Raw genomic sequence first — 21,846 nt, 5'->3', positions numbered from 1 at the left:
CACTTTACAATGTCCTGTTTGGTTATAAATATTAGCTTGTTTTTTCTTTCCATTCTACAATATTATTATTATGTAGTGCTCATTTATTGGTTATGCATAAAGATTAAAGAATCAAAGATGCTTTATAAATTTCTTTTGAATCCTCATAAAAATTAGTATATGAGAAAAAACACATCGGTTATAAGTTTTATACAACACTTCAAGATCTCAAATTGAGGGATAAAAACTCATTATCTATCAACTTGTAATCTAGGTTTTTTCGGCGCCCTTCTCCCATTAGAAGTAATCTGGTTTTCTCTTCTTTGTGAAACATTGTATTTGAAGTGTTCTCTAAGTGTAGTGAAAGGCTATTTTTTGAACATTCCATAAGTACACATGAAATCGATAAAACAAATATTTTTTTTATATGGAGTTGTGTTAGGACACTTATATTGGCATTGCCCCGAACCTTTAAACTCTTAGGACCAAACTCTGTTTAAAATTCCTTTGGTAATTTTATTACAGCCTTTAGAAGGAAAAAAAAAAAAATTAGAATTAGATGCCTCATTTTAGACTTTTGTAGACTAAACATTTATGCTTTTTGAGTTTATTAAGCTTTTGAAACATTTGATTAAGATACTGAGATTTGAATTACTTCAGATTAGTTGAAATTAATTTACATTTAAATATCTGCTATATATTTTTAATAATTTCAACTATATTTAAGTCTGAAAATTTAAACTTTTCAAATCTAAATGTACACCCACACCAAATGGAAACGTACCAACATTAAATGAAAATGTGCCGAAGTCAAACGAAAACGTACCAACCCCGAATTAAAATGTACCCAATTATAAACTATATTAAAATGAATATTCATCTTTTTGGAATGTTTTAAAATATGTTTGATTCATACACAGTGTAACATCCCGTCCCAAATTTCATTTTAACGTACGTGTGAAATTACAATTTTACCCCCTAGTTCGTTAAACTTACGTGTAGTTTTGTGTTGTGTGGTGTAGTAGGACCACACACACTCATACTCTCTCTTTTTCTCCCGGGATTCCCTCCCTCTTTCCCTCACTTTCTGTCACTCTGTCTTTCTCTCTCTCTCTCCCCGAGTCCATCTTCTTCTTCTTCCTTCTGCAAACTTACGGACTACACACAAACATATTCAAACCTTCACCAATCAAGAAACCAATTACACCATTGGACTCGTGAGGTTGTGAGGAGCACAACCATACCAAATTCAGGTAAGAATTCTAACGTTTTCACGTCGTTTCGACAATGGCCGAATTATGTACTGTTCATGCAACCCTTAAACTAGCTTGTTTTTGGAATTTTGAAGCTCGTAGTTGTGTTTGTGAGGTCCCAAGGAACCTCGGAGTGTATCGTTGGACGGGAGTGGACGTCGGGATCGTCCTGTTCAAAGTTGGCCGACTTTTGAAGTTGTGGACAGGTATGATCTAGCAATTTTTAGCCCTTGAAACTAGTCTATCGTGATTCTACTAGTCCTAAGCTTCATTTTGGTATAAAGTTCGTGAAAAATGGTTGAAAAACGAAGGAGAAAACTAAGTTGGAAAATTTCCCAGTTTTCCGGCGCCGTCGCCGGCGCCGGAGTCTCACCGGAGAAGGTGACGGAATATTCCGTCAAATCTGACGGAATATTCCTAACGGCAGTGGACGGCGTCAGTTAAGTCTAACGGAATATTCCGTCAGTTTAACGGAATATTCCTGACGGCGTCAGTTGACGCCGTCAGTGTGCATGGCACGTGGCCGCGCGTGGGGGCGCGTAGGTCCGTGCCTAGGACGGCGCGTGGGGGCGCGTGCGTGGTCCAAAAATTATTCTAAAAATATGGGTGTGATCCTGAGGTTGTGTAGATCACGTTGGTATATTCATTTGTCCAATTTGAGCAATGTATGAGAAGTTATTACGAGAAGTTGCTTAGGTGCTTTTAAATTAACGTTTTCGTAGCTTTTTCGCGTATAGGTGATTCGTTTTCCGAGGACGAGCATTCACACTCGAGGCAGGGGGGCTACGACCCTTCTAATTATCAGTGAGTGGGCTTTTGTTTTCCGTATATACCTATATACATATTAATTCCCAGAAATAGATTAAAAAGAGTAATTGTTTTATGCCATACATTTTATTATTATTACTTATGCATCATCACATGCATTAGTAGCGGCATACATTTATATATGTGTATTGGTGCTGTGGACGCACAGGTAAGTGGTATTCATGTTTGTATGCAATAGTAGTTTGAGATGCTTAGAGAGCTCATAATCTGCACCCCCGGTGTTAGTGCTCCCGCCCAGAGTGAGGGGCATAGCCTTCACGTGTATGTTCACCCGCACCGCATGCTCGCCTTGGATCCAAGTTAGGTGCAAGCCTGTCGTACAGACCACATTAGGTGGTTCCGACTTGTAGGTGACCCGCGATTTATCGCCCAGCTTCACGTGATCGTAGCACTAGAGCATACATATATATATTACACCAGCCTGTCGTACAGACCACGTTAGGTGGTTCCGACTCGTGTGCAGATTCAGATGTTGAGTTGAGATTGGAGCTCTATATGCAGCGGTACATGTCACGTTAGGTGACTCCCGGCTGCCAGATTATATGTTATTGATGTGAATTACGCTTGAGCATTTACATTTGATTACGAGATTCTGTTGTGGCATATTCTCAAGCATGAATGGCATATTGTGAGCATGAATGGCATATGGTGGAGCATGATTGGCATACCTATACATACGTATATATGTTCATTTTCTGGGAAGTATACAGGTTTTTCGGCGAGGGGTTAGAATGTATTTTGTTAAAGAGTTTTCAAAGAGCTTTGTTTTTGCCCACTCACGCTTTTGTTTTTGCGCCCCTCCAGGTTCTAGTGGTCTAGCAAGTTCGGTGGTTTATCCCAGAGGGCGTCCCGGCATTTCTGACAGACATTCACCATTGTAGGGTCACCTTCGGGTGTACATATGTCGTATCTTTCCTTTTCGACTGCTGTAGACTTGCTCTGAATTGTGTCTCACATACACTAGTACTTTGTATGCTAGTTAGTTTTTAATTATTAGTACTTTTATATTACTATCTTCATAGCTTCCGCAAGCGCACATGGCTACGTCACCTTCGGGTGACGGCCAGCACGCCCTGATCTCGGTCGGGGTGTGTCACACAGTGCTCTAGATAGTCTTGTTTTTTGGTAGATAAGTCTCTGGAACAACTTTTAGTTGATCGGATATAAATCCTTATTATTGTAGATAATGCTAAATAATAACGATAAATCATATAATTTTGAAAAAAATAAATAATTAAAGTAATTTAAACTTTTACATTCTTAACGATTCTTTCTATAAACAAATAATAATTAATTAAAGTAATTCCTCATTATTAGGACAAAAAGTAATAAAACTTATGTTTTGAAAACAAATGTACCAAAAATTCAAATGTACCAAAAACTAAATGTACCAAAAATTCAAATATACCAAGAAGCCAAATGGACCAAAAATTCAAATATACCATTATAATAAAACGTACCAATATAACCAAACGTACCTAACAACGAGTTTTGTCGCATTCTATTTAATTTACTAAAATAAATATTTTAATAAAAAATAAAAAAAATCTTAAATCATCATAATAAGAGATAAATAAAGATAGAAGGAAAAAAGGAAATGCTAACGTGAATAGACTTCTAATGAAATAAAATTAAAGTATCAAAATTTTAAGGAAAATGTTTAATCGAATTTGCAAAAGGAATAGATGTTTAGTCTATAATATTTAAAAACGAGGTATCTATATCAAAACGTCCCAAAAAATATCACAAAATTCCAACTTTATTAAAATATAAACATTACAATTAATTTACACAAACTATTGAAGTTTTGAACTAGCAACACAATTTATCACTTGAAACGACAAATTAAAGATTTGGGGGAAAAAAAACCAAGAATTAACACCCACACAAAGTGCAATGACTTAAATAATTAAGAGATGGAAAACCTTCTTCTTCTAGGCTTGGTAATATCCACATCCTCATCCACGATGTTCATAGTGTCCTTCGACCCTTGCTTGAAGGGATTTAACCTCCCCAATTTCTTCGACACAGACGAGAAAAATGTCGCCTTTTTGGGCCCGCCACCTCCTTTACACGACGACGTCGTCGCAACACCTGCAGGCCCAGCCTTCTGCAGGTCCGTAATGTACATCTTCATCTTCAACAACTCCGTTCTCAACTCCTCGTTTTCCCTCGCCAACGACACGTCGTGTTGCACCTGTCTCCTTGTCATTGTTGCGTCTTGCACGTCGTTTTCTTCCACCCCACTCCTCAGCTTTAGCTGGTCGTAATACAATGCATGTAGTACAATTTGAACGGGAAGTCGTTTGTTTTGCGAAGCGTGCACTCTCGCTTCGTACGACAACTTCAGTGCGTCCATTACGCTGCACACCTTCTCCTTCTCTATCTCATCAAGGTTCGGGTGAGCCTGCATATGAGTAATTAATCACAATTAATGGAACATTTACGATTTAATTAAGAGTAAAGTGCATTTTTATTGATCTCGAGATTTTGGACACAAAAATAAAGGTTATGAAACAACTGAATTACAAACTACTTGCTTAAAGATATATTTGAAATTGTTCTAACTAAAGTAAATGATATTCATATTTTCAATTCAGGAAAAAATAATCGAAAGTAATTTTGATATAAGTTTTGTTAGCAAGGTTGAAAGACCGTCTTACAAGTTTTCTAATAGAAAATTTGAGCCTAAATTTGAAATTGTAACTCTAAGCTTCCATCTCTTCGATTTGTGGTTTGACAATCAAATTCATCAATTATTTAAATTGACAAGTTTAAGCAAGTTCTGAATTAAATTTGAGTCATTAGCATGATGGTCTAGTGGTCTATCACTTGTAAATATAATTTTTTGGAGTTCAGTAAATAGAGATTTCAATACTAATTTAATTTGTTGTCATATCGTGTAACTAATTTTAATACTAATTTATTCATCTGTCATATTGTGTGACTTAGTCTAAAACGAATAATATTTGTGTTCCTCTCATTTTTCTTGCGAATAATGTATCTTGATCGGTGCAAAATTCATAATTAGAGTCGTTCAAATTTTTTTTTTTCTTAATGTATATAACAAATGACGGTATAAGTAGCAAATAGTATATTCAATTAAATGTTTATTGATATTTTTGAATGATTAAACAATTTCTAATTCAAGTGTAAGATTGATGTTTAATGAAGATTAATAAATTATAAAATTCGATCGTTAATTTTATTCGATCAACATACGTTATTCGCAAATAATAATATGTGCATGGGATACAAGTATAATCTATCTAAATACGATTCATGTGTAAAAAGAATTCATTAATTCGTAATTAGTAAATTACCTACCTTCAAGTAAATATCAATAGCACGATAGAGATCGTCGTCGACTTTGCGCGCGCCTTTGGGGATGAGGCTGGCGATGCCATTGAACTTAGAGATACTGAGCCCAACACACGTGGCGATCTCACCAAGATACGCGTCGACAGTCTTCGCGACTCTGATCATCGCCGCCGAGCAAACCTCCCTGAAATCGCCGGCGTTGAAGACCGCGACGCTCTTCTCCTTCTCCATGAACCCGGAGATAATCCTCCTCACGCTCTCTAGATCGAAGAGCCTCTCGCCGTCGTAGGTGAACGACAGGACCAGGAGGTCGTCGACGGTCACGTGCTCCAGGACCGCCGAGATCCGCCTCTCGAGCTCGGTCTTGCACGTGCTCGACGCCTTGACGAAGATCGCAGATCTGAGGAGGCAGCAGAGGAAGTTAATCGGGAGAGCGGCTTTCTCAGTCGGTAAGATCTCGATGATCGATTCCAGAAGCTCCCGTTGTTGGAGCCGCAAATCGGAGTCGTCAGAAGCGGCCAATTTCGCCGCGGTTCCGGAGTGGTCTCGGACGAGATCTCGGAGCCATTTCTCGGCGTACGTTATGATAGCGCTGGCGACGGTCAATGATTTCACGCCGCGCAGCTTCATCGAGGCGATTACTCTTCCGAAGAACTCAATGTCCAAAATCGACAATTCCTCAGTCCACCAATTCGTCGGCGATCGACTCGGAAATTTCGCTTCGATTGATACCTGTAATCAACAGTTAATCACATAATTAGTCGAATCATTTCAAGAATTAATGAGAATTTGGTTACTGGCTAAGTGGCTAGAAATTGATTACAGTTAACTACGTACCTTGGAAGTGGCGACATCGACGCATCTCTGTACAATTTTGAGGTCCTCCGCCATGGGAAGGAGGTCTTCGCAGGTCTTGAGCACGACAATGGCGCCGGCGAGGCTCGTGAGAGCGACCTGAGTTAAGAAATCTTCAGTGCGGCTGGTGAGGTTGTTGTTGCAGTACTTATCGGTCATTTCCAAATACTCCGCCGCGCAGCGGAGGGCGGCGACGTTGTGGACAGTGATCTCAAAGTTGACGCCGTAACAGAACTTGGCCGCCTTCTCGAACGTCTCGGGGCCTCCGGGAATGTCAGAGAGGTCGATTCTCGTTAGGTCCGGTTGTTTTGACTCCATTATCAGTTTTCTTATGCGGTTGCTCTTGGCCACGAGCATGAACTGCAAATAGATTAATTAATTAAGTGAGTAATTCCTTCTAATTAATTTTTTAATCACGTTAGTTAAGCATGCATGCACAAAATAGGGTGTTAGTATAAATCGTAACTTTACTTGGTTTTGCGAAATTCGAACGAGATTTGAACTCAATCTATTGAGTTTAGTACCTTGTGTAGAGAGAAATTGGCTTCACCAACTTCAACCACAACATCTGACGGGATATCTTGAGAGATAATCCTACAAACACACACGTAAGAATGATGAGAAGAAGCTTGTTAATTAGGTTTAGACAAAGAAATTAGTCAGCATGCATGCTGTATGGATAGATATGTCCGGCCGACGGCTGAGGCAATGAATATCAGCCGCTTGCCGAACCTGGTTTCCTGGCACAATGCGAGAGAGGGTTTGATTGTTGTAGTTACCATTGGCCAGTGCGCTCCATGGCAAGGGAGAGCCTGTTGCCGCCACTGAGAGGAGAAGCCATGGGAGGTGGGAGGAGGTGGGAGGAGCTTGGAGCTCTTGTGTAGAGAGAGAAGAGAGAGAGAGTTATGTGACCTCTGAATAATAGGGGTCACGATGGTGTGTTACATAAAGAGCTTTATTTACCCCTTTTTTCGGATAAGGGCGAGATAATTATAGATTCATGCACATACAAGTCTTTTATCTTTTTGTTATACAACGACTAGCTTGATAACTGTAGTTGAGATTCTCTGTGAAGGCAGACGGATTTGGAGATTCATACAATTTATTTTAAATTGTTTAAATGATTTGATCTTTATTAGTTCATTTTATTGGTCATCTCACACAAATTAAGAGTTAAAATCTCTCTTTTTCTCTTTTCAACTGTCCGGATTTATGAGTCATTAAGTTCTGGACACAGATATTCAAAAAAGGAAAGAGATCATCTCCGGATTTCTTTCTCCAAAGCCACCAAATCAAGTGATCCGGATCCCCAAAATTTGATCAAACGATAAAAAATTATTATAACTTTTAAAAGTTTTTACTAATTTTTCTGTTTTTAGCAGTTAGATTAAATTTCAAGGATCCAGATGATTTAATAGCTTTGGAGGAAAGAGATCCATCCTTCGAAAAAGATCTAGACTCTCCTTTCTAAGTTGTACTTTTCTTTTTCTACGTTACTTATCCTAATTCTAATAGTCACTACTTGGCAGAATAGAGCTGGTTATACGTACATCCAGTACTATTGGTTCTTTCCCGTGAAAAGTAGTTGGTTTTCCCTATTTGGTAGCCTTTTAATCATTTAATCTCTTTCGTTGTGGAAGTAATGGATTTGGGGATTTCAATTTGCATCTATCTATATTTCGTCGTAAGATGTTCTTAACACGCTCTTTACGTATGATATTTTCTTTATATTTAAAACATAAATAAGTTAAATTAAGTGATATTTATGAGCATGTGAAGCTGTAGGGTTCGCCTCACAGATAGTCTATTGTGATATCGTGTTGGAGTGAGCATCAAACACATGGTCAAGTTATTTTGTTAAAGCTTTCAGCAACTATGCGACGTCGTTTTAGAATAAATAGGGTAGGATGGGACGTGACGTTGAATCTTGGGACCGGGCGTAATGGTCCGGTCCTCACTGCATGTCTCCGCCACGCAAAACACAAGTGGCTAGGACTCGAGCCAGCGTCGACTTCGCTAAACAACTGGCCTGCTTGGCGCCACGTCATTGTACTGTCTAATTTGTACATTCCGGCGGCTCTACAGGTCGGACAGCTGACATGTTGGCCGTGAACAGGACAGGTGGGATAACGTGCTGGGCTCCGGAAGAAGCTATTTTGGATCTCTATAGCCAATGACATGTGAACGCGCGCGGCATTTCCTTCACTTTTTGAAAGAAACATATGTTTTTGTACATCCATTCCCAATGTATTTTATTAATTTGAAGCGTCTATTTTTAAAATATTATTTATAGATTATTTAAAAAAAAATTAAACAAAACGAAAATCATTAAGATATTTATTTGCAATAAAGAAAATAAACAGATATAATTATACAAAGAAACCTTAAACTCTTAATTTAATGGTAACATGGTTTCAGATTTAGGTGATTTCTTGTTGACATGATTTTTTAGGAAAGACTTAAAAGATAAGCGATTCAGATCGTTAAAATACATTACGAAGTGTGTTGCACAATAACGTTTGCCAAACAAAAAAAAAAAAAAAAAAGAGAGAGACAATATCATGGATGCGGCCGCTAGATGAAAATTAAATTTACTTGATACAAGCAATTTGCTCATAGTTTATATGCGGTTGCATTGCACGCACATGAATTTCAAAGCTTATAGTAATCTTACTCACGAGGGAAGGAAACTCAGCTCCATCCGAAGATCATTGACTCAGTGAAAAAGTGTGTAAGTGGAGATTTTTTCTTCATTATCCAAAAAGAGATGCACTCCTCATATCTAAAATGTGGTGTTATCAAATTCCCAAAAGTGCTTGAGATTTTCGGTGCGCTAGAAACACAGTTTATTACATCAAGCACAATAATACAATTGGTTAAACACTTCAAAAAAAAAAAATCTAACCAATTCTATCATGACACTTGATGCAAGAGACCGTGTTTCCGACACACTAAAAACTTTCTTCAAAAATGCATAAATTGAGATTATAGAAATGAGCTTTTACAGGGAAAGCTGGCTGGGTTAATGGTGAAAAAATGCTTATGGATGGGTGTTCAAACTTGAAGTGATGGCTTTGCATGTGGGAGCAAATCTTTCATGGGATTTTGCTAATTAGTTGCAACTTGTGGTGGCAAATTAGAGAGGTTGGTCCCTTCTCCCTTGGAGATGGATGTTGGGCAAATTTGTGGACTGAAATTAAACCTGCTTTTCCAGTTTTGTGTGAAAAAACAAAATGTCATGAGTCATGAAGTCTATTATTTTGAAAGGTGGGTCATTTGTGTTTCGAGCTTGATCCTAAAGGGAAACTTAGCCGGTTTTCCAATATTTGGCGAATAATCATTAAAAGCTTTCAAGGAGGTGGTTCATATATGGTATACAAAATGTGGTATTCCAAACATTTTTCTTCTAATAAGAGTTTTTTTTTTTGGTAAAATTGCTTATAAGCGTAAATGTTATGTATAAAAGTAGTCATAAACAAACGTCGGACCGATAAATAACTAGTCTTACCCATTATGCATAAGAATTGACCTAGTCCATTCAAAATATTGGATTAGCCCAATGGTCTCAGGGCCCAATTCATAGGGTTTCGTTTCTTTCTTTATTTTTTGGGTCTGCAAGCTTATAGCATGAGATTGGTGGATGGTGATGAGTTTTGAGGATTGAGATCAACTCTGAACCTCTATGCCGGAGCCTGTGAAATCAAAAATTTAGACCACTCAATTTCAATTTTACTGTCCCCATCAACCAATCGCAATCGCTTACCTCATAAAAGCTTAAAGGATCTTGACCTTTCTCTTACTTGAACGGTCTGAATCTCTCGATCTACGAGCTCCGAACATAACGATCCAGAGTAGATCTTAATCCGATTTTTGGTCCAAAAATCTTAGTTTAATTATATGAAAAATAATTAGCCGGCCACACCACCTCTCAAAATAATTATATTGTAAAAAATCAAACTCAAAATAATAAATTGATATCTACAACTTCACGTGACTATGAAATTTCTAAGTGATTCAAGGCAAAAATAAAAAATAAAAAACAAAATATAATATGCCAATATATATATATATGCGCGCGCGCGCGTGTAAATAGGTTGAAGCTATAAACAAAAAGTCAAAATGTGATGAGGTAAATAGTTGAGAATCAAATATTAATATTCCTTGTTTAAAGGTAGAAGAGTTCCATTCAACTCTATCTCCTTGTATTTAGGCATAAAAGCTTGAAAGTCCACGGGTATAACCACGAGTTGGTAGTCCAATGGTAAAAGATGGATTGTCAGACTTTCTTCAAATAAAAAATTGGAGGTCTTGGGTATGAGATCCGTTGCTGGTGTAGAATCCAAACTTGTAGTCAGGGGAGGCTGAAATTCCTCTGTGAGTCTTCCCGGCTCCCAGAAGAGGTGGATAACCGTGACTTGCCACCAGTTGTTCCCCTTTTGGAGAGAAAAAAAAAATTTAAAAAAAAAAAAAGAAGAAGAAGAAGAAGAGGTCCACAGGTATCACTTAAACGTTACCTACTTTAAGGAAATTGGATGATTCTTTGCAACTTTGTTATGTTATTTTGTTACATGGAAGAAATGGACTCGAGTTTAAGTGTCAGAGCTGAACCTGTCTATGGAGGCCGATACCATGAATTTTTATCAAAATTGCGTAAACATTTGTGAATGTATGCTACGACTTTGACCATGTCTATAATACATGATTGTAATTCTAATATAACATCACTATCGCTCACCGTTAAGCTAACTCTGTATCTTTCAGTTTAAGACACATTAATTAATGTAATTTTTCAAAATGTTTACGGTGTTCGGCCAGAATTAGATACTACCCCCAAATCCAACTTTGATGGTTTAAAATTTTGTATGTCTAAACTCATCCCCTACTTAATAATTGACCCCAAAATCATACATAATTCGACTTTATATTCCATAAATTGAGATCATTTCCTGATCTCTATCTAGAGCCCAAGAATCAAGAGATTCGGACTATTCAATTTCAATCATACGATATCCGTTAGATCATTTCACTAGCATACCTCACACAAATTAAGAATTTAGATCTCTCTCTTCAGCCGCTCATATCTCCAAATTCTTGAGCTTCAGCGCAGAAATCTAAAGAGGATCTCGATACTCGATTTATGTTCCATCTTGCAAAACTGCCATTTGGTTATTTATTTTCTTTAAATAATATTTTTGAATTTTTTTTGCGTGTGGTTGAATTACAGACTGCAGGTTTTTTTTAATCTGTTGATTAGGATAGATAATACCGATTTGATAAATAATATTAATTCGTGCCATATATATAGGGCCGGACTTACTAGACAATACACATGTCATGCAAAAACATGCTGGTTGACGAGGACTGAATTTTACGTGTTCCCACTTGGCCACGTATTGATTATTATTCTTGCAATACTTATGTTAGGATTGGATTATTCTTACAATAATTAATAATTAATAATTAAAGATAGTGTTTAACACCAATATCTTTTAGATATGAACTTATCGAGTTGGTAGGAGCAGTGTGATTTCCCATTTAAATTTTCTTTCTACATTATAGATAAATTTAGTGTAAGAATTTCTTCTTGTTTGTCAGACAATTAGTAAAGCAGAAACAACCACAATTAAAGATAAAATGAGAGAAAATCAGTTAAGATGATTTGGATATGTGAATCGATGACCTACAGATGCTCCGGTTAAAAGATGCAAATATAATATAGATGCTCACGGTAAAAAGGTAGATGAAAACCTAGGAAGACTTGGAAAAATACTCCAAGAAAACACATGAAGCAGTTTGAGCTTACAGAATATTTGACGCAAAACCATTTGTAGTGATGTTTTAAAATTCATAGAGCTGACTCTCCTGAGTGGAATAAGACTTTGTTGTTATTATGAGACAATCCATATTTAAGTAACTCAAATGGACCGTCTTTGTCGAGTGAGTATCCTTTCTGGATCCTCTTTATGAGGATTATGGGAATGTTTCAATCACATCCGTTTATCGTACAATGTGCGGTCAGAAATTATTGTAAATTTTTTATTTAAAATAGAATATAAACAGTACCTGACAAAAACTAACCGTACGATGTACGATGAACGAATATGATTGAAGGATTATCGGGATCCTCATTCATCTTAGTCTAGCTAAACGATTGAATTTTAACTAATCGCCTTCATTAGTCATGCAATTACCACCTAATTAAATAGTACCTCTACTTCTTGTTCTAATAGGCCAAGCTGGTTTATTCGGCCACCTAATTATATTGTGTAATACTTTATGGTAAAGAGATAGTTAATGAGATGTGGATAATTACTCACTTTTCAAAAATGGAGTCATGGACTTCTTTTTGTTGAAACTTTTACCGATGTTTATGGATTTACAGATCTTGTTTTACTTTGTCTTATAATTTTCAATCTAGTTCTGAGCTCCCTAAACTTTTATTTCGTTCATGTCAATGCCCCTCTACCATTAGTTTTATCAATTATCCTATCAAACTAACGGTTATTTTTGTTCATTTTGCATAACGAAATTGTTTGAATTTGCAGTAAATGTGTAAGTTTCGGTTCCTCTTTTTTCTTTTTCTTTTTTCCTTTCTCATAGCTCAATTATCATAATTCTTAATATTTACTAATTTTGGTTGTGAATAAGATAGCATTTTGTTGATGTCTATAAGCCCTAAAAGTTATATTCATCATAGGTGATGGAAATAACTAAGAATTGTGACATAATTAATAGTTGGGAGGATATTGACACGAATTGAAAGTTTTAACTAACAGATTCAAAACTAATTGTAAGTTTGAAAGGCAAATCGAACATTGTCCAAAGTTCTAGGAAAATTCTTGTGTCCACTCTTAACACGATGGTATTTGTACGCTCATCCATGCATGCAATCAAGAGAGACTGCTTTGTTGAATAGGCATACATATGAACTCGTCCTCCAGGTGAACACAAAAATCCTCCCCTAACCTGAAACGAAAAGTTTCTCCTTTGTTTACTTTAATCAAACTAATTTTATGAGAATCTGATTCCTGATAGTTAGTAGACACTTTATTTGAATGCGACTTCTTTTCAGCATGATTCGTGACAGATAATTAATAAACGCCATTATAAAAATACCGTTGTGTTCACTTTGATCACTTCAAAACTCGAATGATGTTCACCTTGATCACTTCAAAACGGTCTCTCCCGCTCATTGGGTCGTTGGCCGTTTCCTTAGACGTCAGTTTCTTGTCTTCCCCTCCTTGGTTGTAAACAATTACAAACTCTCACCAACTCCCTTTTCGTTTATGCATTTTTTATACAAAGAAGATTTCTCCAAATTGTAAAAAAAGAAAAAGAGTAATGGAAAAGGATGGGCTGTATCATCATCGCCCTCATCAACTTCAGTCATCTACGCAGCATTAGCTATGGCGGACCTGGTCCTGGTCAGAACAATACCAAGCCCAACTCCCGGGTAACTTTTCTTCTATTATTTTCATGCTATTAATCTTCTCACAGTTGGCAGTATATTCAAATAAAATTCAACCCAAAACCAAAAGCTTATCTCGTTTTGCATCATTGGTTTTTAAATTTCAAAGCTTTGAATTTGTCAATGGTATCAATATCTCCGTTTTGCTATGTTTCTGTGAGTTTCTGGCAGTTCTGTTTTCTTTATTTCGTATCCAAGCTGTCTGCCGTATGAATTTTCACTTTAGATTCTGAATCTGGTATATTTTGTTCTGAAGTTGTTGGAGCTTATTGCTTTTAGTGTTGAATTGCTTGAAGACTTGAGATATCAGTTCACTTTGTAGTGTTGAAGCTGTGCTTTCAATATGTTGGGTTGCTTTCTGATTCAATTTGCATTCTTTTTTTATGCTTGCTATCAGGGGGACTGTTCCAATCCTGCATAAATTTCTGCCGTTGTGTTGTAAGGGGTAAACTACAATTGTAGTGATTTTTGAGGTATCGGGATGCATCAATCAAGAGTTTGGACATATGCATTTGTTTTCGCCACCTTCCTGTGCTGGTCTTCGCCGCGAGCTGGAGCACAAAATTCTAATATCACCCGTCCTGGATGTAGGGCAAATTTGTGGACTGAAATTAAACCTGCTTTTCCAGTTTTGTGTGAAAAAACAAAATTTCATGAGTCATGAAGTCTATTATTTTGAAAGGTGGGTCATTTGTGTTTCGAGCTTGATCCTAAAGGGAAAATTAGCCAGTTTTCCAATATTTGGCGGATAATCATTAAAAGCTTTCAAAGAGGTGGTTCATATATGGTCTACAAAATGTGGTATTTCAAACATTTTTCTTCTATTAAGAGCTTTTTTTTTTAGTAAAATTATATATAAGCGTAAGTGTTTTGTATAAAAGTAATCCTAAACAAACGTCAGACTGATAAAGAACTAGTTTTACCCATTATGCATAAGAATTGACCCAGTCCATTCAAAATATTGGATTAGCCCAATGGTCCCAAGGCCCAATTCATAGGGTATCGTTTCTTTCTATATTTTTTGGGTCTGCAAGCTTATGGCATGAGATTGGTGAATGGTGATGAGTTTTGAGAATTGAGATCCACTCCTAACCTATGTGTCGAATCCTGCAAAATTAAAGATCTGAACTACTCAATTTCAATTTTACAATCCTCATTAATCAATCGCACTCACTTGGTCCTAACCTTTCTCTCTCTTGAACGGACCGGATTTTGGGTATGCAGGTTTTGAACACAAAAATTATGAGCGGATCTCAATCTGAATTTTGGTCCAAAATCTTAGTTTAATTATATGAAAACTAATTAGCCGGCCACACCCCTCTCAAAATAATTATATTGTAAAAAATCAAACTCAAAATAATAAATTGATAGCTTCATATTCACGTGACTATGAAATTTCTAAGTGATTCAAGGCAAAAAATAAAATAAACAACAAAATATAACATGCCAAAAATAATATATATAAATATATATATTAGTTGAAGCTATAAACAAAAAGTCAATGTGTCGAGGTAAACAGTTGAGAATCAGATATTAATATTCCTTGTTTAAAGGTAGAAGAGTTCCATTTAACTGTATCTCCTTGTAATTAGGCACAAAAGCTTGACAGTCCACACGTATCAATTAAACATTACCTAATTTAAGGAAATTGGATGATTCTTTGCAACTTTGTTATATTATTTGCTACATATAAAAGAAAATTGTACACCATATTCAACGTACGTTGGAGCGAAACTCTATCTATGGAGGCCGATGCCATGGATTTTTATAAAAATTGCGTAAACATTTGTGAATGTATGCCACGGCTTTGACCATGTCTGTAATACATGATCATAATTCTAATATAACGTCACTCTCGCTCATCGCTTGAGCTAACTTTGCATCTTTCAGTTTAACGCATTAATGTAATTATTCGGCTAGAATTAGATATTACCAACAAATCCAACTTTGATGGTTTAAAAATTTGTATGCCTAAACTCATCCACTACTATATAATTGATCCTAAAATCATATATAAATTTGATTTCATATTTCATGAATTGAGATTCTCTTCGGATCTCTGTCTAGAGTCCGCGAATCAAGAGATTCGGACTACTCAATTTCAATCATACAACATCTATTAGCTCATCTCACTAACATACTTCACACAAACTAAAGATCTAAATCTCTCCCTTCAACCGCTCAAATCTCTAAAATCTTGAACTTCGTACACAGAGCTCTTGAGAAGATCTCTATTCATGTTCAATAGCCCTCGCTTTCAAAATTGCCGTTTGGTTATTTATTTATTTTACATAATAATTTTTAATTTTTGTTACGTGTGGTTGAATTGCAGACTGCAGGTTTTTTAATCTGCTGATTATTGAGAGAAGGATAGATAATAACGATATAGTAAATAAATAATACTAATTCATACCATGTATATAGGGCCGGACTTAATAGACAATACACATGTCATGCAAAAACATGCTGGTTGACGGACTGAATTTTACATGTTCCCACTCGCCACGTATTGATTATTATTCTTGCAATAGTTATGTTAGGATTATTCTTACAATGATTAATAATTAAAGTTAGTTTTTAACACCAATATCTTGTTTCTTCCCTTAAGAAAAAAAAAAAAAAAAAAACCACCGATGTCTTGTAGATATGAGTTTTTTGAGTTGGTAGGAGCAGTGTGTTTTTCCATTTAAAACTCCTTTTTACATTATAGATAAATTTAGTTTAGAATTTCATGTCGTTTATTAGACAATTAATAAAGCAAGAGCGGCCACAATTACAGATAAAATGAGAGAAAATCAGTAAAGATGATTTGGACATATGAACTGATGACCTACAAATGTTATGGTTAAAAGATCTAATTATGATATAGATGCTCATTGTAAAAGAGTAGATGAAAACCTAGGAAGACTTGGAAAGAGGCTATAAGAAAATACAAGAAATAATTTGAGCTTACAATATATTTGACGCAAAACCGAGTGCTGGTGCTTTAAAATTCATAGAAACGACTCTCCTTAATGAAATAAGACTTTGTTATTATTATCAGACAATCAATATTTAAGTAACTCAATGGACGGTCTTCGTCTTGCTAGATGATTGAATTTTAACTAATTGCCTTCTTTAGTCATGCAGTTACCACCTAATTAAATAGTACCTCTACTTCTTGTTCCTATAGGCCAAGCTGTTTTAGTTGGCCACCTAATTATATTGTGTAATACTTTGTGATTTATCTTTTCAAATACTGTGTAGAAAAGAGATAAAGTTAATGAGATGTGGATAATTTAATCACCTTTTAAATATGGAGTCATGGACTTCTTTTTGTTGAAACTTTTAGCGGTGTTTTTTGGATTTATAGGTCTTGTTTTACTTTGTCTTATAATTTTAAATCCAGTTCTGAGCTCCCTAAATTTTTATTTCGTTCGTGCTAATGCTCCTCTACCATTAGTTTTATCAATTATCCTGTCAAACTAATGGTTATTTTGTTAATTTTGCATAACGAAATCATTTGAATTTGCAGTAAATGTGTAAGTTTCGGTTCCTCTTTTTTTTTTTCTTCTCATAACTCAATTATCAGAATTCTTAATATTTACTAATTTGTGTTGTGAATAAGATAGCATTTTGCTGATGTCTATAAGCCCTAAAAGTTATATTCATCATAGGTGATGGAAATAACTAAGAATTGTGACATAATTAATAGTTGGGAGGATATTGACACGAATTGAAAGTTTTAACTAACGGATTCAAAACTAATTGTAAGTTTGAAGGGCAAATCGAACATTGTCCAAAGTTCTAGGAAAATTCTTGTGTCCACTCTTAACACGATGGTATTTGTACGCTCATCCATGCATGCAATCAAGAGAGACTGCTTTGTTGAATAGGCATACATATGAACTCATACTCCAGGTGAACAAAAAAATCCTCCCATAACCTGAAACGAGAAGTTTCTCCTTTGTTTACTTTAATCAAACTAATTTTCCGAGAATCTAATTCCTGATAGTTAGTAGACACTTTATTTGAATGCAACTTCTTTTCAGCATGATTCGTGACAGATAATTACTTTTCAGCATGATTCGTGACAGATAATTAATAAAAGCCATTATGAAAATACCGCTGTGTTCACTTTGATCACTTCAAAACTCGAATGATGTTCGCTTTGATCACTTCAAAACGGTCTCTCCCGCTCATTGGGTCGTTGGCCGTTTCCTTAGACGTCAGTTTCTTGTCTTCCCCTCCTTGGTTGTAAACAATTACAAACTATCACCAACTCCCTTTTCGTTTATGCATTTTTTATACAAAGAAGATTTCTCTAAATTGTAAAATAAAAAAAAAAATAAAAAAAAAGAGTAATGGAAAAGGATGGGCTGTATCATCATCGCCCTCATCAACTTCAGTCATCTACGCAGCATTAGCTATGGCGGACCTGGTCCTGGTCAGAACAATACCAAGCCCAAATCCCGGGTAACTTTTCTTCTATTATTTTCATGCTATTAATCTTCTCACAGTTGGCAGTATATTCAAATAAAATTCAACCCAAAACCAAAATCTTATCTTGTTTTGCATCATTGTTTTTTAAATTTCAAAGCTTTGAATTTGCCAATGGTATCAATATCTCCGTTTTGCCATGTTTCTGTGAGTTTCTGGCAGTTCTGTTTTCTTTATTTCGTATCCAAGCTGTCTGCCGTATGAATTTTCACTTTAGATTCTGAATCTGGTATATTTTGTTCTGAAGTTGTTGGAGCTTATTGCTTTTATTGTTGAATTGCTTAAAGACTTGAGATATCAGTTCACTTTGTAGTGTTGAAGCTGTGCTTTCAATATGTTCGGTTGCTTTATGATTCAATTTGCTTTCTTTTTTTATGCTTGCTATCAGGGGGACTGTTCCAATCCTGCATAAATTTCTGCCGTTGTGTTGTAAGGGGTAAATTACAATTGTAGTGATTTTTGAGGTATCGGGATGCATCAATCAAGAGTTTGGACATATGCATTTGTTTTCGCCACGTTCCTGTGCTGGTCTTCGCCAGGAGCTGGAGCACAAAATTCTAATATCACCCATCCTGGAGAAGGTGATTTTGCTTATGTTTTGTGAAGCTTTGAATTCTGCATGGCTTTCAGGAAATTGTAGTACAGGGAATGCCTGAGTACAGTTATTATGGTGTGACTTCGGTTTAGAAGTTTATCTATTCAGGTGTATGGTTGCTTTATGTGCTGACACGGTAACTTCAATTGACAAACGAAGTGACCGATTTCTAGTTTACTTTCATCTAGACGAATTGATGTCTATATCCACTTCCAGTACATACATGCATTCAAATAATAATCTTGTGATTTTCGACTCATTTCTAACGTATAGCATGATTTTTGACATTCCCTTGTTGCTTAATTCTGATATGCTCATAGTTGGTCTCTTTTGAAAAACTTAGTCTGGTTGTGTTAATCAAGTAAGGTTTATCAATTGTGTAAAATTTCAGTGACCGCGCTGCGGGCCATCAAAAGCAGTTTGGTTGATCCCAACAAGAATCTGAGCAACTGGAATAGAGGAGACCCATGCACAGCAAATTGGACAGGAGTGTTTTGCTACAACACAACATTAGATGATGGCTATCTTCATGTTCAAGAACTGTATGTTTCAATCTTTCTAAATTTTACCTGTACCTTGCAGCAGCTGACTGAATGGAAATATTTTCCCTTTGACCCTTGCCTTTTCTCGTTTCATCTTGTTCCCCGTGTGTGGAGGGATTTAATTCCCATGTCTCTGGTTCCAAGTGGTCTTAACGAGCAAATTTGCCTGCTCATAGGTGATTCCATTATGAACTTCGTAGAAATATTTGAATGAAATAAGAAAATCTGCCAATTTGATCCTGTTCCGACATCAATCAATAGTCATCTAGGATTTCCGGAATCAAGTAATGATCAATGTCTTGCATGAAAAGTATATTTTGTTACCGTCGGAAACATGTTGAACTTTTAAACTTAGAGTAGACTTTGGCCATATGACATGTTTTCCTTCTCTACTGCAGGCGACTGCTAAATATGAACCTGTCAGGAAGTTTATCGCCAGAGCTTGGCCTTTTATCTTACATGAAGATATTGTAAGGCACCACATACCTTGAAAGAAGCTTTAAATTCTTGGCCAATCTTCTCTCAGTATTACGGAAAACTTGTTAATCTCTTCCCTAATATGCCGGTCAATGAATTTATCTTTCTCTGATGCATATTCCTCTATCAATCTTCTAATAGGGATTTTATGTGGAACAAAATAAGTGGAAGTATACCAAAGGAGATAGGCAACATTACATCCTTGGAACTTTTGTAAGTTAAGCTGTTTGGATATTTTTGGCAATATTTGGTTAAATCTCTATCTAACATTCTGTGTTTACAGGCTCCTTAATGGAAACCAGTTATCAGGTTCCTTGCCCGAAAAGCTCGGTTATCTTCCAAACTTGGACAGACTACAAATTGACGAGAACCAAATATCGGGATCATTACCTGCATCGTTTGCAAACTTAAACAAGACAAGGCATTTGTAAGGGTTTTTTGTTTGAAATGGTACCAGGCATGGTGTTTTTGATTAATAAGCTTCATTAAAGATTGAATCTTTGAATAATAGGTTTTTTAAGAAACTGAAGTTCTTCGAAAGAGAAAGATGAGGAATCAAAAAGTCTGTGTTTTTCATTACAGAAATCATAAAGTTTACAAGGACTATATGTTGAGAATCAATGTTAGGTAGAATCAATGTTAGGTATGGTTGAGTGAAAAAAATTAGGTGCAATTAATGGGTTTTGTGTGGTAGCAAATAATCTTAGTTTAATTAAGTGTGTGGTGTAACTTTCATTTGGTTTGCTATAAATACCCAAGTCCTCAAGCATTGTAAATCATCCAAGGAAAAACAAAGCCTAGAGCTAAATAAGAAAAGCTTTGCTAATTAGTTTGTTTTGTGAGTTTTCTTTAAGAGTGTGCTCTATTTTCTTCTTCTTGGGATCATTAGAGTTATCTTGGATACTCTTCTTATTCAACAATTGGTATCAGAGCCAAGTCGGTCAGGGATCGTTCTTGGTAGAGCATTGGTTGTAAAGTCTCTTGAAATTCCGAGTATGCTCTGTGGTTGCAGTTTTGACTGATCTTCCACATCAGAAAAGATTTCTTGAGATTATTGCTGGGGTTATCACAAACCTTGAGAGGGAGCTTCTTTGTGTCGAGAGTGGTGTATTACTCTGCACGGTAGTCACTCAAGCTTGTTCGGTGTAGTCAAAGTCTTGCCGATACGATGGGTGATCTTCAAGTTGTTGGAGGAATCAAGAAGCTCAACAACCAAAACTATAACACGTGGGCAACGTGTATAGAGTCTTACCTTCAAGGTCAAGACTTGTGGGAGGTTGTCGGTGGTAGTGAAGTTACACAACTGGCAGCGGAAGATCCTAACGGCGTCTTGAGGAAGTGGAAAATTAAAACAGGCAAATCAATGTTTGCCTTAAAGACCACAATAGAAGAAGAAATGTTGGAGCACATTCGGGATGCTAAAACGCCAAAGGAAGCATGGGACATTTTTGTTACACTCTTTTCGAAGAGGAACGATACAAAATTGCAACTTCTCGAGAATGAGCTGCTATCGATGGTACAACGCGACATGACGATTGCCCAGTACTTTCACAAGGTGAAGTCGATATGCCGCGAAATTTCAGAATTAGATCCAACAGCTCCTATTGGGGAAACCAGGATGAAGAGAATAATTATCCATGGTTTGAGACTCGAATATCGAGGGTTCATTGCCGCTATACAAGGATGGCCGACACAACCATCGCTTGTTGAGTTTGAAAATTTGCTTGCAAGTCAAGAAGCTATGGCCACGCAAATGGGAGGAGTCTCACTGAAGAGTGAAGAGGAAGCGCTCTACACCAACAAAAGCAAAGGCACCTTCAAGCGGTACACTGGTAGTGGATCTAAAAAGGATGGAGAAAAGGTGCAAAGTCACCAAGGAAATGGAGGCTCTTGTTCTGGGGGAGCTTGGAAGAATCGCGGTAATAGTAAAAAGTTTAGTGGCAAGTGTTACAACTGCGGGAAGATGGGCCACATGGCGAAAGATTGTTGGACCAGGAAAGAGCCTGTTGAAAGTAATACTGCTACTTCCAGTTCGAAAGAGAATAGTAA

General features: G+C 36.4%; 2 protein-coding genes across 2 annotated transcripts in view; one reads left to right on the top strand and one right to left on the bottom strand.

Moving 5' to 3' along the window:
* Positions 1–3,801: 3,801 nt before the first annotated feature.
* Positions 3,802–7,173, bottom strand: LOC137715260 (root phototropism protein 2-like). Its single transcript, XM_068454517.1, has 5 exons — positions 7,016–7,173; positions 6,761–6,830; positions 6,219–6,596; positions 5,388–6,113; positions 3,802–4,467 (listed from the first exon to the last, which is right to left on the bottom strand). The coding sequence occupies exons 1-5, from the start codon at positions 7,075–7,077 to the stop codon at positions 3,970–3,972; spliced, it is 1,734 nt and encodes a 577-aa protein (XP_068310618.1). The 5' UTR covers positions 7,078–7,173; the 3' UTR covers positions 3,802–3,969.
* Positions 7,174–18,605: 11,432 nt separating this feature from the next.
* Positions 18,606–21,846, top strand: part of LOC137715823 (probable LRR receptor-like serine/threonine-protein kinase At1g06840) — an 11,884-nt gene continuing 8,643 nt past the window's right edge. Inside the window, exons 1-5 of the mRNA XM_068455170.1 lie at positions 18,606–18,764; positions 19,170–19,320; positions 19,719–19,790; positions 19,939–20,010; positions 20,081–20,224. Coding sequence (XP_068311271.1) covers positions 18,656–18,764; positions 19,170–19,320; positions 19,719–19,790; positions 19,939–20,010; positions 20,081–20,224 — 548 coding nt within the window. The 5' untranslated portion in view covers positions 18,606–18,655. The remainder of the gene's footprint in view (positions 18,765–19,169; positions 19,321–19,718; positions 19,791–19,938; positions 20,011–20,080; positions 20,225–21,846) is intronic.

Source organism: Pyrus communis, chromosome 14 (assembly GCF_963583255.1).
Source record: "Pyrus communis chromosome 14, drPyrComm1.1, whole genome shotgun sequence".
NCBI classification, from domain to species: domain Eukaryota; kingdom Viridiplantae; phylum Streptophyta; class Magnoliopsida; order Rosales; family Rosaceae; genus Pyrus; species Pyrus communis.
The sequence above is the reverse complement of the archived record's forward strand: the minus strand, read 5'-3'. Positions and strand labels throughout refer to the sequence as shown.

Bases quoted from the DNA above. Each gene is read 5' to 3' on its own strand.
- LOC137715260 (XM_068454517.1), bottom strand. From the start codon at position 7,077: ATGGCTTCTCCTCTCAGTGGCGGCAACAGGCTCTCCCTTGCCATGGAG. The intron at 6,597-6,760 runs GTACTAAACTCA...ATCTATTTGCAG, and splicing joins CCAATTTCTCTCTACACAAG to TTCATGCTCGTGGCCAAGAG. The intron at 6,114-6,218 runs GTACGTAGTTAA...TGTTGATTACAG, and splicing joins TCGATGTCGCCACTTCCAAG to GTATCAATCGAAGCGAAATT.